At 39.4% G+C, this 15,134-nt stretch overlaps 3 protein-coding genes and 1 long non-coding RNA gene across 4 annotated transcripts; 1 reads left to right on the top strand and 3 right to left on the bottom strand.

Moving 5' to 3' along the window:
• Window positions 1-43: 43 nt before the first annotated feature.
• On the bottom strand, window positions 44-2,067 carry LOC108817131 (isocitrate dehydrogenase [NAD] catalytic subunit 5, mitochondrial). Its single transcript, XM_018589738.2, has 7 exons — window positions 1,791-2,067; window positions 1,398-1,718; window positions 1,156-1,317; window positions 992-1,066; window positions 800-909; window positions 625-697; window positions 44-420 (listed from the first exon to the last, which is right to left on the bottom strand). Exons 1-7 carry the CDS (start codon window positions 1,983-1,985, stop codon window positions 229-231), a joined length of 1,128 nt encoding a protein of 375 aa, XP_018445240.1. The 5' UTR covers window positions 1,986-2,067; the 3' UTR covers window positions 44-228.
• Window positions 2,068-2,665: 598 nt separating this feature from the next.
• Window positions 2,666-8,671, bottom strand: LOC108817130 (ethylene-insensitive protein 2). Its single transcript, XM_018589737.2, is given in 12 exon segments — window positions 2,666-3,296; window positions 3,377-4,845; window positions 4,848-6,060; window positions 6,146-6,334; window positions 6,429-6,641; window positions 6,734-6,780; window positions 6,783-6,843; window positions 6,930-7,016; window positions 7,207-7,473; window positions 7,555-7,908; window positions 8,420-8,499; window positions 8,646-8,671. Coding segments are annotated over 9 exon segments (3,921 nt in total). The 5' UTR covers window positions 7,456-7,473; window positions 7,555-7,908; window positions 8,420-8,499; window positions 8,646-8,671; the 3' UTR covers window positions 2,666-2,903.
• Window positions 8,672-9,382: 711 nt separating this feature from the next.
• On the bottom strand, window positions 9,383-10,351 carry LOC130497696 (uncharacterized). The gene is made up of 3 exons (XR_008936709.1): window positions 10,237-10,351; window positions 9,790-9,804; window positions 9,383-9,701 (listed from the first exon to the last, which is right to left on the bottom strand). It is a non-coding gene; the product is annotated as an uncharacterized LOC130497696 (long non-coding RNA).
• A 2,404-nt stretch (window positions 10,352-12,755) lies between these two features.
• On the top strand, window positions 12,756-15,125 carry LOC108814350 (laccase-11-like). Its single transcript, XM_018586904.2, has 6 exons — window positions 12,756-12,945; window positions 13,061-13,212; window positions 13,300-13,544; window positions 13,647-13,775; window positions 13,859-14,782; window positions 14,852-15,125. The coding sequence occupies exons 1-6, from the start codon at window positions 12,841-12,843 to the stop codon at window positions 14,980-14,982; spliced, it is 1,686 nt and encodes a 561-aa protein (XP_018442406.1). The 5' UTR covers window positions 12,756-12,840; the 3' UTR covers window positions 14,983-15,125.
• The last annotated feature ends 9 nt before the right edge of the window (window positions 15,126-15,134 follow it).

The following is a 15,134-nucleotide window of genomic DNA, read 5'->3' as shown; positions in this document are numbered from 1 at the left end:
AACGACAAACAAAGAGAGGAAGTTTGTAAATAATTCAACAAAGAAAACAAAACTCTTGTCAGAAAATCATCATCCTTTTCATGTGTTAAAAACATCGTGTTGGAGGCAGAAACAATGAACTTTCCAAAGGTTGGTTATAAAACTTCAATAGCCAATGCCTTTTTTATTCTAACCGTAATCGAGAACGGAAAGATTCGGTAAAGAATTTGAGTGTTTTTACACGATTGTTCAGAGATGGTCACAGATTGCCTTTGTGAATTCCGTTGTGGTCGATGTCCCTCCAAGATCTGCTGTTCTGTATTTCCCTTCCGCTATCGTGTTGATGATTGCGCTGTGGATCTGTTCTGCTTGTTCGTTCAGCTTCAGGTGGCGTAACATCATCACTCCACTCAGTAGCAATGCTGTTGGGTTCGCCAAGTTCTATCCATCACCAAGAAAACAAGGACAACAAATTAAACACACACGCAAAACCGTATACTAAGCCATCTGAAATCAAGTTCATAATGAGACTATGCTACTAACTTTATCAGCTTTCAAACGAACAAGAGCTGATGGAAGTTAATTGCTTTTGCCGCAGTGATAAAATATCAGACGAAATGATGATGATAACTACTAATTGTTTACCTTTCCAGCGATATCAGGTGCAGAACCGTGAACTGCTTCAGCTAGGGCTACTCCATCTTCCCCGATATTACAACTGCGTCCAAGATTTTTAAAAAAAAAAGAAGGCATTTCAGCTGATTTGGCTCATAATCAAACTATATAACTACTATTCAGGATGAAGGAACAGCTGTTTCACCTTGGAGTCAATCCTAGTCCTCCCACCAATCCAGCACACAAGTCGCTGATAATGTCACCGTACAAGTTTGGCATCACCAATACATCAAACAGTGCTGGGTTTTTCACAAGCTACAGGGGCGTCTCAAGATTATCATTCACATGTTCCAGACAACAAAAACAAAAAAAAGTTCCCCAAAGTAGGCTGGCTTACCATCATACAGCAGTTGTCGATAACAACCTCCTCGTAAGTTATCTCAGGATACTTCTCAGCAACCTCACGACAACACTGAGGGGAAAATAAAAAATAAAACATTGTCTCAGAACAAAACGGTAACGAAGACACGAATGCAATATGAGGTAATGAAATAAACAGACCTTGAGGAAAAGACCATCAGTTTTCTGCATAATGTTAGCTTTGTGAATAGCAGAAACCCTCTCTCTCCCATGAGTCTTAGCATAGTGAAAAGCATACTCCGCAACTCTCAAACTCGCCTGACGTGTAATGATCTTAAGACTCTCCACCACACCTCTAACAACCTAAACCCACCAGTCCAGAAATCAGAAAGAAAAAAACACTTTCTTACAAAGAGAACTAATTCAAAAGCTTAAAATAAAACCTGATGCTCGAGTCCACTGTATTCTCCTTCAGTGTTCTCCCTGATAGTGATGAGATTAACATCATCGTAACGAGTCTTGTAACCAGGAAGACTATAGCAAGGCCTAACATTGGCGTACAGATTCAGCTCTTTCCTAAGAGTCAAATTCAACGAACGGTGACCTTTCCCGATGGGAGTAGCCATCGGCCCTTTCAAACCGACTTTGTTTCTACGCACGGATTCGAGACTCTCCCAGGTTAAGAAACTCTGCGTCCTCGGATCTATCTCCGTCCCAACGTAGTGTTCTTCCCAATCAATCGGCACACCAGCCGTTGTAAACACCTGTTGGATCAAATTCCCCCCATAAATCATCGACGCAAAATGACTATTCAATGTAGGTAAGGAGGATTATACCTTTTTGACGGATTCAGCGATCTCAGGACCGATCCCATCGCCAGGGAATAGCGTTGCGGTGATTGGAGTGGTGGACGAGCAGAAAGCCCTAGCGACGGAAGTGGATGCGGTTGAGCTAGTGGAATTCACTGTACAGAGGATCTGGCTCGATCGGCTTCCGATCAGCCGTTTCGCGAAGGTTGCTGCCATGGTCATCTCTTCGAGCACCAAAAGGACGCAGGAGCTACAGAGAAATTATTCGAGAGGGAGACTTTCTGCGTTGTTTTTTTTTATTGGAAGACTTTTGTGTTGGAGCGAATATTATTATAAGGAACTGAACTAAAACGGCATGGAGTACGTACGCTAAAATACAAAAGGGAATGAAGTGTCTTGTTGAGAAACCTAGGCCCAATAAAGAGTGTAGTTGTTGCAGCATCGGCCCAATAACGAGTGTAATAATACTTTATTCAATAAAATACAAGTTTACGTCGTATTACATCATCGTATACAATATAACACACTGTTTGCTGTGGTTAAAAAAAAAACACACTGTTTGCTAAACCGCCGGTGGCTTTTCTATAGCATTTTGCGGCGGGGCAGGTGCCGGCAGTCCGTAGTGAAGCTGCGACATACCTTCTCGCCGTCCGACTTGTCTTCCGATGAGATAAAAAGCGATTGCGATGATCAAGAGGAGAAGGATCGCCGAAAATGATATGTAGATCACAAACGCCATTAGATTGTTGCTGTGCTGCTTGCTTGCTTTTGCTTTTGCTTTTGCTTCAACTTGTAAGATTTTAAGGAACGAGAAGTCGAGAAGACTGACAATAATTGTCACATTAGGACACGTGTAGGGTGCGTCAGCCACTCACTGGTTAAGGAGATGTTAACCATTCAAACAGACGAACTAGTTTACGATCCGGGAACAAATTACACAAACCGGATTTAATTTGTAGCTATGGTCCAATATGATATGTATATAACATAACATTACAACCAAATTAACAAAGGAAAAAAAGTTCTGAAGCAACAAAAATCCACTTTTCCTTAATACACAATAACGAAGCAGAGGTTTTGCTTTTACGGGCTTCCTCTAGACATCTCTTTGATCATCATGAGATTTTCAAATGTTCTTCTTCAACCCATTGGTCCGTACACAGAAGCTGCTGCATTCAGGTTCTTTCTTGAACCGGGTCCATCCTGATTCATACCGGTTGGTTTATTCGATAACCGACGCTTATACCGCTTCAACACGGATGCCAAATTCTCTTTCCCTTTTGGGAAAGCCACGTCTCCAGCAGCAGTACCGGTCCGGCCTTTCCTACAAGAGATTGATATTTCAACGTCTTTGATCAGCTCAAGAAGTGTGACTGCTGTTGTGCATTTGCCTTTGGCTGGTCTTGCAGCCGGAGGTAACATTCCGTTTGAAGCTGAAGGCGGACTCGCTCTTTGGTGGCTTGCCGGAATCTGAAGGCAGAAGCACGGTGTCATCGGTGTCCGAAGCTTTGAGAACGCCGGGTCTATAACTCCCTGTTGAAATCAAATTTTAAATGTGAACAACAACACAAGCTTTCGGTTTCAGTGAAGAAAAGAGGTTTTGTTTTTTTTACCTGAAGGCGGTTGAGAACGTAAGTGTACTTTCCCCAGAGCTCAGGACGACTCTCCATGAGAGACAAGTCAAGGACACGGTGAATGCACCAAACTCCAAAGCTCACAATCAAATCAGCTCTCCAAACGCAACCATCTCCACAGTTAGGAACTGATGAAACCTGAGGCTCGCCCATGTGGCCCACTTCTCGCGTTTCAGCTTCGTAGATAAACTTTTCTCTTGCAGCTACCTTGTCTATCAGTTCTTCATCGACTCCATCGCTTTGCCCAAACAACCATTCTGATCCTTCCAGTTTAATAAGCTTTAGTATACAGTTCCTGAACGACTGAAGAAGCTTAGCCTCGGCATCGACGGTAGAAGCAGCGTTGTTGTTGTCTATATTTATCGGAGCTGATCTATTCCTGACTTCCTCACCAACAGCGCCATTCCTCTCTGCTACACCAAACTGCTCAAAGGGCTGTCTGGACCAAAGCGATCCAGTCCCTGTTGTTGCGCTCTGTGACAACGTGGTATATGCATCTCTGTAGCCACCTCTTGACTGAGAAATGGTTTCATAACCCGAGGAGGCTACTCCAACCCTTGACCCCAGATTAGAATATAATGGTGATTCATTGCTTAACCGACCATACGAAGCGCTATTATACCCTGCTCCTCCAGTTGATGCATCCCAGTATCCACTCTTGTTGTTTGGCGAATGCATGTTCCTTGCTGACATAGACAATCCCGATATATCTGGCATGCTACTATATTTCTTCTCATTGGCAACTACGGCGTTTACAGAATCGGTAGTTCCAGAAGATGGAACACCGTAGTAAGAAGATCTTTCAGGTTGTCGTGATATGTTTCTAGACCCAGCAAAGTTCTCAAACCCAGGAGCTGGTCCAGGGGTTAGACCATTCTGGGACTTCTGTTTTAAGGCTAAAGCCAGTTGCTGCGTATAGCTCAATGAACCCAGGGCCATAGATCGAGTTGTTGGGATCTCTCCACGGGACTGTAAAGCTTCAAGCCTTTCTTTTGCCAAACTGTCGACATAGGACTTAATCTGGTATCCATGAATTGTAGCTGGTTGTTGGTGTTCCCGACTCTCTGAAGATGATGGAGCACGCAGGCTAGAGTATCTTCTCTCACTCAATTCATAGGCACTAGCGTTATTATTGGCAGTGTTACCATATGCAGTCATCATCTGCATACGGTTGACCAACGGTGATGATGATGGTGATGAACCTCTTTGTAGTCCATATAAAGAATCGATACTTCCAGGTGTCCTCTGCTGCTGCTTCAGTGAATCATACAAACTCGAATTCATCTGTGATTCCATTCTATTTGCTGTTGGTGACATGCAATATCCACTGCTGGTTTCCCTTGCAAAAGAATCCACTTTCACAGGAGAGGGGGCTGACTTTTGATCAGCGCCAAGCAACTGATCTAGTTTCTTTGCCCTGGCTTCAGCAACTAATTGCCCATGAAATCATACAAGTGACCCCAAAACTCATCAAGGATTGCAGACAAGTGTCGTCGAGCAGCACGACCCAAACCTTGCAACCGGGAAAGGCTTCCAGTACCACTTCCCCCTTCCTCGCTTCTTAGGCTGCGGAATGAAGGCGGACCGTCAGATACAACAGGAAAGTTGCTTGCAGGGGCAGCTTTGGTAGCTTCTTCTGTTTCCCATGTAACTCCTTCAACGTCCTTGGCAATGAACTTGATATTATTCTCCATGCTAACAGTCTTCTCCACAGCCACAGGACTCGTAGGTTCAATCTTTGCCATCTTTGTTTCAACAACCAAATCCTTATCACTAACCTCATTGATCACCGTTGACTGCAAAACTGTCTCTTCCTTCACATCCCCAAAACTAGTAACTTGAGAGGCGGAGACTTTCACGTCCACCTTGCTTTCCTCGAGAGGACACGAACGGATATTTTGATCCGTCATAAGAATGTTATCTGGCAGATCATAGACCGAGCTAGTGATAGACGTAGTATCTAACTGATCTTTTACCCTGCTTTCCAGCTGCTGAACTGCGGATTCTTCTTCATCCTGCCTTGTTTCAAGTTTTCCAGTTTCCTCTTCTTGAACAGATGGATAAGATAAAGCATTTTGGACATCCATGTTCCATATTTGAGCTTCTACTACGTTACTGGCAGATTTTAGCGGGGTAGCTGCAAGCCAGAGCATCAGGCATAAGGATGCACAAGACGATACAAGCAAAGTGGTGTACTGGACAGAGGTGCCCGTCAAGGTGTTCCATCTCAAACCGCCAGCCCAGTCACTGTTCCCAAATACCATTTCCACAACGAAAACGACATTCAAACCCAGAAACCCCAAAAGCGTTGCAAGTGCAAGGAACTCGCCAACCTGTGAAATTTTATGGACACCCATCACATGCCTGGACGAGGCAATGCGGAACAGTGGTATTGCAGCGGACGGTAGCATCATCGCCACTAGGACCTGGGTGAATATAAGTAGCTGGTATATACCGTCTGCACCACATGTCCACACACAATAAAGGGCAGGAGCAACTGCAAGAATTCTGATTGTAGCACGATGAAGCCAACTAGGTATTTCTATCTTCAGGAAGTCATGCAGGACAACTTCTCCACCGAAAGCCCAAGCTAGTGCCGTAATTTGACTAGAGAAGAACAAGAGCATCAAAAAGACCAACGGAATGAGTGGACTCCCAAATACCTGATCAAGAACCAAACAGTTAATAATCAGACTGTCTTCCTAAAAAAATGAATTCTAGATTAATAAGAAAATTGTCGGAACAAACCTGCTCCATCAGTGACATGGCGTCCTGAAATGTCAGTACCACAAGGCCAGTACTGTGGAACACATTTGCTGCTGCATTCATCAGTACATAATTCACAACTGAAAGTCCGCTGAAGACACAAAAGATGGCGAACAAATGGTCTTGACACAAGCTGCTCTTGTCGGCATCCGACGAAGATGTAGTACTTCCCTGCAATAAAAAGCGTTCACTGCTTAGTAAGGCTGTAAGATTATTGTTGCTTAACAGAATTATAGAGATTCATAGGAAAAGATAAAGAGGTTACCCCGGCAAAATAAGAATGGATATAAAAATTGTGAGGGGCGACGCTTGCTCCGAGAAGACCCATCAGTGCGAATGCGCTTTCTCCATTTAAGCGAGTTAACACCACGTTCATAGACAATGGGATCTCCGACTGACTCAGCAAGACACCGGAAACATATAGAAATAAAACCAGGCCTGCTGAGCAAATGGATACTGTATTTGCCATCCCATTTTCCTGTAAGTTTTGGATGCATATCAGTTATTTTCCAAATAAATGCTACGGAAAAGAGAACACAGAAAAGAAAGAAGATGAGAGGCAAGTCATACAAGGAAAGAGGCGAAAACAGGGAAGAAAAATGCATCCATGGCGGCTAAAACACTCCAGTGGATAAGTCCACCCCTAAGAGAAGGTTAAGTGCATGTGCAACACCCAAAACCTGTTCAGTTGAGAAGCTCAAGTCAGAGGAATAGAATCATTTTCGCATCAAAGATAGATTTAACGGAAAAGATTGTAAGCAACTACCATGGTAAGGTCGAGTAGAATTGCAGAGAATTCCGCCTGAACGCCCAAGAACATGCACGTCCACTTATCATATTCTTCATTGCAGATCTGTCCAAGTAAAAGAACATTAAAATGTTGGAGAAGGTGGGGGGGGGGGGGGGGGGGGGAGGGGAACAGATGGTATAATTGCAAAACTAAGATTCATTCCGAAAATAGCAAATCTGACAACAACAACAAAGCGCAGAAAAAGTGTAGCAAAAAGCAAAAAACAAAAATGAAGAGAAAGAGGAACAAATACCTGAGCTAAGTTTCTACCAGTTGCAACGCTTACTCGAGCTGCTACATACTGGCACAAGATGGCAGCCAAATTGAAGAGCAGAGTAATCGCGACCAAGTCATACCCAAAACGGGCACCTCCTTCGATATTAGCAACCCATTTTCCAGGATCAATATATCCGACAGAGACCAAAGAGACCGGCAACAGAGCAGGGACCACTCGCTGGATGAACCCTTGCTGAGGCCTCACAGTCACAGTGTCAGCTTCCATCTCTTCTTATATATATATCTGAAAATATAAAAATAAATTACTCAAGAGGAGGAGGATAACAAACTGTAAATCAATATGTAGTTTCACTGAAAGACTCACCGAGTTATTATGATACTTAAACCCCTTTCCCCAAAGCTAAATTAGACTCCCTTTAACGCTCATACAGCAACAAGAGAGTTCCAAAGATTCTTCTGTTACTAATACGCTGTCTTTGTAAACTTTACAGCTCTGTAAAGTCTTTTACTTAAATAACCGTAAGATTCCTCTATAAACAAGTGGAAAGTCAACCTTCAAATGCTGCTGTGCTTCAAGGAGATAAGATCTAAATATCGTTTTTTCTATTTTCCTTTAAGCTAAGTCGGCCCAAACGGAGGAAGCCCTAATAGAGCAACCAAGAACAAAATACACACTTCCATATGCTTTCTTAAACCATCCAAAACAGCTGCTTCAGAGCTGAAAACAAGACACAAAAATAAAATGGTAATCAATCTTAGTAAACCTCAATTAATGGAAACAAAAAAAAAATAGCGAATCCCAAAAACAGTTTCAGTAAACTGAAGATAAGATAACAGAATCGTAACGGTGACGAAAAGCTAAGATCGCGTTTGATGTACGCATTCAGATTTTCGAGAAGAAGAAAAAAAAAAAGGTCAACCACAAAAAAAAAGATACACGGACTTAAGTACAGTAGACGATATTAGCTTCAATCTCCTCATTGATTTTTTCTTTTATTAAAAAAGCAGAAAGATAGATCAGAGAAACAACAATCCATCAACGTCTGCGAATCCAGAATAATATCAAGAGAGAGAGATCTAAGCTCGAATAGGATCAATCTAATTACTTAAAAGCTGAAACGAGTATCTACATAGGCAAACAAGAGCTCCAATTTGCACAAAAATCCCATGGGAAGTCCAATACAAAATCCCAGAAATAGTTAGGGTTTCTGTAAAGAAGAGATAGTAACCTGTGAAATCGCCCTGATCCCAAAGTTTGACCTAGTATTATCCAGTGAGTGTGAGAGAGACGGATCTTCCAGAGAAAACTCTTTTAACAGATAGAGAGAAAAAGGAAAGAGAGAAATAGAGATCAGTTTCGTCCAAGAGAGAAAGATGAGATAAACAAAACCAAAAGAGATCCAAAAATCAAAATATATATATAAATTTATATATATTTACTACATACACACTCACATTATGGGTGCTTGTGCCACCTTCAAAGAAGAGAGAGAGAGAGAGAGAGAGAGAGAGAGAGAGAGAGATTTATTACTGTATATAAAAAGAAACATCACAGAAAGTAATATTCTTTTTTCTTATGACAAAAGAAAAAAAACGTCTTTTTCTTTTTAATTAAGTTCAGTGTTATCAAATATCTTAACCCGTTCTTTTTTTATACTCATCGTTAGTTTTTGATTCCAATATAAGTGGACAAGAGATTTATTAGTTTTTAATATTTCTGGTCCCCTCTCATTGCATTGGTAATCAAAACTAATATACCTTTTTTAATATCAACTTAACATTTTATATTGCTATATCAAATAACTATTTCTCGTAAGGGGGCCATCAGAAGAATGAATATATCAACTAACTATTTTCAAATGTTAGCTTCAGATGTATAGACCTTTGATTTCTTTTTCTTTTTTGTTTGACACCAAAGGTCTATAAACACACAAAAAAGAATAAAACTGCTTGTGACAAATTATGTTATTTTTTATTAAAATATCCAAATATGTTATATTAATATTCGATTAAGTCAGAATTAATTAGATGATTATATTAGAGATTTTAACCCAAAAGACAAATCAAAATAAACCACAACAATTTGGATTTAAGCAAAACTCTAGACAGTGTGCTGCTTCAGTCTTCTTCTAACATCCGCTGCCACCTTCAACGGTGAGTATCTCAAACTCTCCCACCTAGATGTAACCACTCTGACCGCAACCACACAAAGGCGTTGGAAATGCGATCCATCCAAGCTTCATGTGAATTTTGCTAGAGTTGAGAAATTTGACGGGGCAGATAACCTTTTCAAGCTAATCTTGACTCGTCGTTTGTACTCTTCATTGACTTTACCGGAAACTATAAGACACGATTTTTATTATTTCTACAAAAATTTAAATTTGAAATAAAAAACTTTTCTCATCCGCCATTCTCTAGCAGATATCAAAGAAGATAAATCAGATCTAAAATTATATTTTAATATCATCATCTACACCGTCATAAATCGATGATCTCCACATCTCATTCGACCTGAAAAATAGAATAAGTTTCAGATTAAATATGTAATCACTGCCATTATCAGTACCACCGGAAAAAAACAAACCGAACTTTTTTATACCTTCAGCAATGAAACCTACAACGGAAAGATAAAACGATTAATGTTTAGAGAAAAGTCGGAAAAAAACTGTTACATTTTATTATGAGACTTGACAAATTACGTTATTTGACACGATATAACAAAAGTTTTCGGTACAAAGAGAATTATTTAAGTTGTTAAATTTCAGTACATTATTTTCTTGTTAAGTGTTATATAGTTGTTTTCTTGCCATTTTAATCTAATGTACTGAAATTTAACTTTTAAATCTCATTTTTACGTGACCAAAAAGAAATCTCATTTAGTAGTGGTTGTAACATAACTATTACGATTACTTGCGTTAAACAAAATATAAATTAGTTTCGAAAAACAAAATATAGCTGACAAAAAAATATAAAATTACATGTATATACTATATAGTAATACGGTTAAAGGTGAAACAAATAATAAACCAAATCATATTTTACTAACCTGAACCAAACCAAAAACCAAATATAATCCACGTGTTCTCAATCATCTCCAACATAAATGGAAGTACAGCTTGAGCTTTCGTTACTCATACATTGTACCTTACTATATTTCACGATTGGATTTGTTTTCCGCTTTTCATTTAAGTTGTCCCTATATATTTAACTTACGCATCACTATCCATGCTCTTGGCATATATGTGTATTGGATAGGAAGCAAATTTAAATACAAGAAACTAAAGCTTTGCAGCAATGTAAAGAACATGGGCTCCTTCCAGTCCTATGTTTGATGTATATGTTCAATGAACGATAACATAGAAACCACACTTGTTTTTATATATACTCACATCATACATAGCTTTAGTTGTCAAAAGAAAAACAATATGCAATTTCTAATGTCCAAAAAGAATATTAATCGAAGATAGCTTCATGATTTGACCAATAAATCAACTTCAACTATATTTAAAAGTCTCGGCGATGTTCTTTGGGCAGTTAAGTAAGCGTAAACACCCAAAAAGGGAACAAAGCTACATGGTACAGATCATCCATCAGCTTAAAGAATCTTTCTTGTCTCTTTTATTTAACTAGATCGTGATCTTTTGGGCTTTGTGTCCAAATAATTAATTATTATTAACCTATTAATAAATTGGATTTCGTAACATAACCTTTCATTAGTGTAAGAGACAATTGAAATTATTTTCCTTCCTGGTTCACTGAATCTCTCTTGGGCTTAAAACACATGGTGGGTGGGTTCATAAGAATTAACGATATGATCATTTACTAATTAACCTCGAAACAAGATACGTCAGTTACAAATCAAACTCGCTAATTTCTTAATTAACCAGTTTGATTCAACGAATGTTTTAGGTTAAACAAGTGGCTTTTCTTCATTTTTCGGTTTTCTTCGTTCACTAGAGTTTTTTCTGGAAACGATAAGGATAAGATCGATTCACGAAAATTTTAGCCGTCGGGAATTCTTCGGAATTTTTTCGGACGTTGACTCTCTGGTTTCTCCCTTGTCTTCTTCGTTTTTCTTCTGTCAATTTCTTTTTATTCGCCGTTCTAGAAATGGGCTAGCGGACTCTATCGCTAAGGTCTGCCTATCTTTGTATTTGGGCCCAAGACCATAAACTCTTTTCAATTCCTGCTTTATAAAATTCGCGGTTGAACAAAAAAAAAGAGTTTTAGCCGTTTACGCAGATATATATATATATATATATATATATATATAGATTTTTGGTAAAAACAGATATTAATTAGTGTTAAACAATGTGATATCATGTTATGATTCTATTTATAGTTAAAGATTTAGTTGGCTCATGACTTGTGAAGGTGGTGGCTCTGGTTTTCACCAAAAAAAAGGTGGTAGCTCAGGTAAATCTTTGAAAATTGATTTCGAAATTTTAAAGAAAAGTTATACAGTTAAATATTATAACAAGACTTTTGGAGCAAAATTAAGTAATATTACAACTTACAAGTGAGTATAGTCTACTAAATTTGTTTATGTTGATTGATTCTAAAGATCATATATTGTCAACAAGTTGTTTAACCTGATAATGAGTTCAAGACTAATGAGTTTCAATCTATAAAAGATCCCACATGAAAATAATGTATGTTACCGTGTTAATGGATATCAGGGTTACACTAACCTAAAGGAAAAATTCAGTCATTAGCATATAGGCTAATACATTTTATTTGGGCCTGTGGATATTACATTAACTTGGGTTACTTAGCATGACAATGAGTTGTTTTATCGCTTTGCATGTGGGCGTTTGGACTTTGGACCTAAAGTGTGGTCAGATAATTCAACAAACTAGTATACTTCTTGACCGGTCAGTAGCGTAATTTCCTGATAAATAGATAAACAAAACAAAAAAACATGATTCAAAGACCAGTCATTTTCCCTTACCCAATAACATCACTATATAATTGCAATGTTTACCATAATTAAATTGAATATATAGACTATAAACGATCGTCTAAGCAACATGTTACTGCAAAGCGAGTTAAGTTCTTTTTAGGAGGATTGTATGTTTATTTACACAGAACAAGTGAGTTCTCAAAATGTGAAAACAAGGTTTTACGAATTCACCTTTGATTTTGAGGGCTTATGCCTTATGAAACAACAAAGCAAGTATGGGTAGACATCTAGAAACTTTCTTGAATAAAAAAAGACTTGAACGGAAATATTGATATAAATATTTTTATTTTATTTTTCATGGTAAACGAACAAGTCAAAAATATTAGTCTAAAGCTCAGATATCAACTTCGAAGGTACTCCATATTATTAACAAACGTTACGCTGATCCCCCAACGTCTTTCAGGAAGTTGCTTAAAAGCCTTCTTCTTCGATTAAATGTTCTCAAACTTTTCTTGATAATGTTTTTTAGTCCGTTTATCACATTAAATTTCTCTTTTCTAGACCTAAAAATGATTATTTTATATATTTTTCAGAGATTCACCAACCTTTTATTTACTCCACGGCACTATATAATAATTTGTACTCAGCCATTATATCTTCAATACAGTCTATAAACCAAAAGCAATTAGAGATTTAATACAAAAGACGATCTCATCATTGCATAGGACGGGAAAAAATATACCGGGAATGAAGCTAATCCGGACCTCAGGCTTTCTCTTACTCTTCTTGTATCTTCTTGGACTTCTTGGCCACTCTCTGGTGGATGCGGCGGTGAAGAAGTACCAATTCGATGTACGTTTTCAACTTCCTTGTCACACAAACTAGATTGGTTTAACTAAACCGATTTATATGTTTGAGTTATGTTAGAGATGTAGGGTTATGCATAATGTTTCACAATTTGGAACAGGTTCAAATGAAGAACGTAAGCCGGTTATGCAATGCTAAACCGATTGTCACAGTTAACGGAATGTTCCCTGGACCAACGGTTTACGCAAGAGAAGGTGATCGAGTCATCATCAACGTCACCAACCATGTACAATACAACTTGTCCATCCATTGGTAAAGTCTCTCTTTCCTACGTCTCAAACCGGTTTAGTCATATATCTATTTATATATGAATCAAAACTAATATTTGATTTCTTATAGGCATGGGCTTAAACAATACCGGAACGGTTGGGCAGATGGTCCAGCATACATAACTCAATGCCCGATGCAGACCGGACAGAGTTATGTTTATGATTTCAACGTAACCGGACAACGTGGGACTCTCTGGTGGCACGCACACATCCTCTGGTTACGAGCCACTGTGTACGGAGCTATCGTCATCTTGCCTCAACCAGGAAAACCGTATCCTTTCCCACAACCATACCAAGAAACCAACATAATCCTCGGTTAGTGAACACAAACAAAACGGTTTTAAAAAACGGTTGGCCTGGTCTAATTTACCGAACTTTTTTTTTCTCACTTCCCGGGCTTTTTAAATATAATTGTAGGAGAATGGTGGAACAGAGACGTTGAGACAGCAGTTAACCAAGCCAACAAGCTAGGCTCACCGCCTCCGATGTCGGATGCTCACACCATAAACGGAAAGCCTGGACCACTCTTTCCATGTTCCGAGAAACGTAAGAAAAAAAATTCAACCTTATAAAACCAGTTTAATTCGGTTTAGATCTTCTTAAGCTAAATTGTTTGTTTCTATATATAGACACATTCGTGGTGGAGGTCGAAGCAGGCAAAACATACCTTCTAAGGATCATCAACGCAGCGTTAAACGACGAGCTGTTCTTCGGTATCGCAGGCCACGACATGACAGTCGTGGAGATTGATGCAGTCTACACTAAACCGTTCACAACAAAATTTATTCTAGTCGGACCAGGTCAAACCACAAACGTTCTAGTGAAAACCGACCGTTCTCCAAACCGTTATTTCATGGCAGCTGGTCCGTTCATGGACGCACCAGTAACCGTAGACAACAAAACCGTAACCGCGATTCTTCAATACAAAGGCGTACCAAACACAGTCATACCAATTCTACCAAAGCTTCCTTTGCCTAACGACACATCATATGCTTTGGACTATAACCAAAAGCTCAAGAGCCTCAACACACCAAACTTTCCAGCTCTTGTTCCTTTAAAAGTCGACCGTAGATTGTTCTACACGATCGGTCTAGGCATCAACGCGTGTCCGACATGTGTGAACGGGACAAATTTAGCAGCTTCGATAAACAATATCACATTCGTTATGCCTAAAGTTGCTCTCCTGAAAGCTCATTACTTCAACATCCCGAACGTTTTCAGGACAGACTTCCCTGATAGACCGCCTAAACCGTTTAACTACACCGGTGTGCCGCTCACGGCTAACCTCGGGACTTCTACGGGGACTAGACTGAGCCGAGTTAAGTTCAATACGACAGTTGAGCTGGTTTTGCAAGACACCAATCTACTAACCGTTGAGTCACATCCTTTCCATCTCCATGGATACAACTTCTTTGTGGTTGGAACTGGTGTTGGAAACTTTGACCCCAAGACGGATCCTGCTAAGTTCAATCTCGTTGACCCGCCAGAGAGAAACACCGTTGGAGTACCAACCGGTGGCTGGGCTGCCATCAGATTCAGAGCTGATAATCCAGGTATGATAAGACAATGATCCTATATGATAATAAGCAGATCAAACTGATCAATGCATAATGTTGTTGTAGGTGTTTGGTTTATGCACTGTCATTTAGAAGTCCACACAATGTGGGGTTTGAAGATGGCTTTTGTAGTCGAGAATGGGAACACACCTGAGCTTTCCGTCCTACCACCGCCTAAAGATTACCCGTCTTGTTAAGAATCTGATTCTTTGTTCTTTGAATTTCTCTTTCTCTGTTGATTTGTGTGTTTGAGATTGTTTCATGTGGGGGTTGCACAACAACAACACAAAATTTGCATAAACAAATGTTTTCTAACAAGATCTGCAATAATTCAAGAACATAAAAACCT

Source organism: Raphanus sativus, chromosome 7 (genome assembly GCF_000801105.2).
Source record: "Raphanus sativus cultivar WK10039 chromosome 7, ASM80110v3, whole genome shotgun sequence".
NCBI classification, from domain to species: domain Eukaryota; kingdom Viridiplantae; phylum Streptophyta; class Magnoliopsida; order Brassicales; family Brassicaceae; genus Raphanus; species Raphanus sativus.
This window is presented reverse-complemented; position numbering and strand designations above follow the sequence as displayed.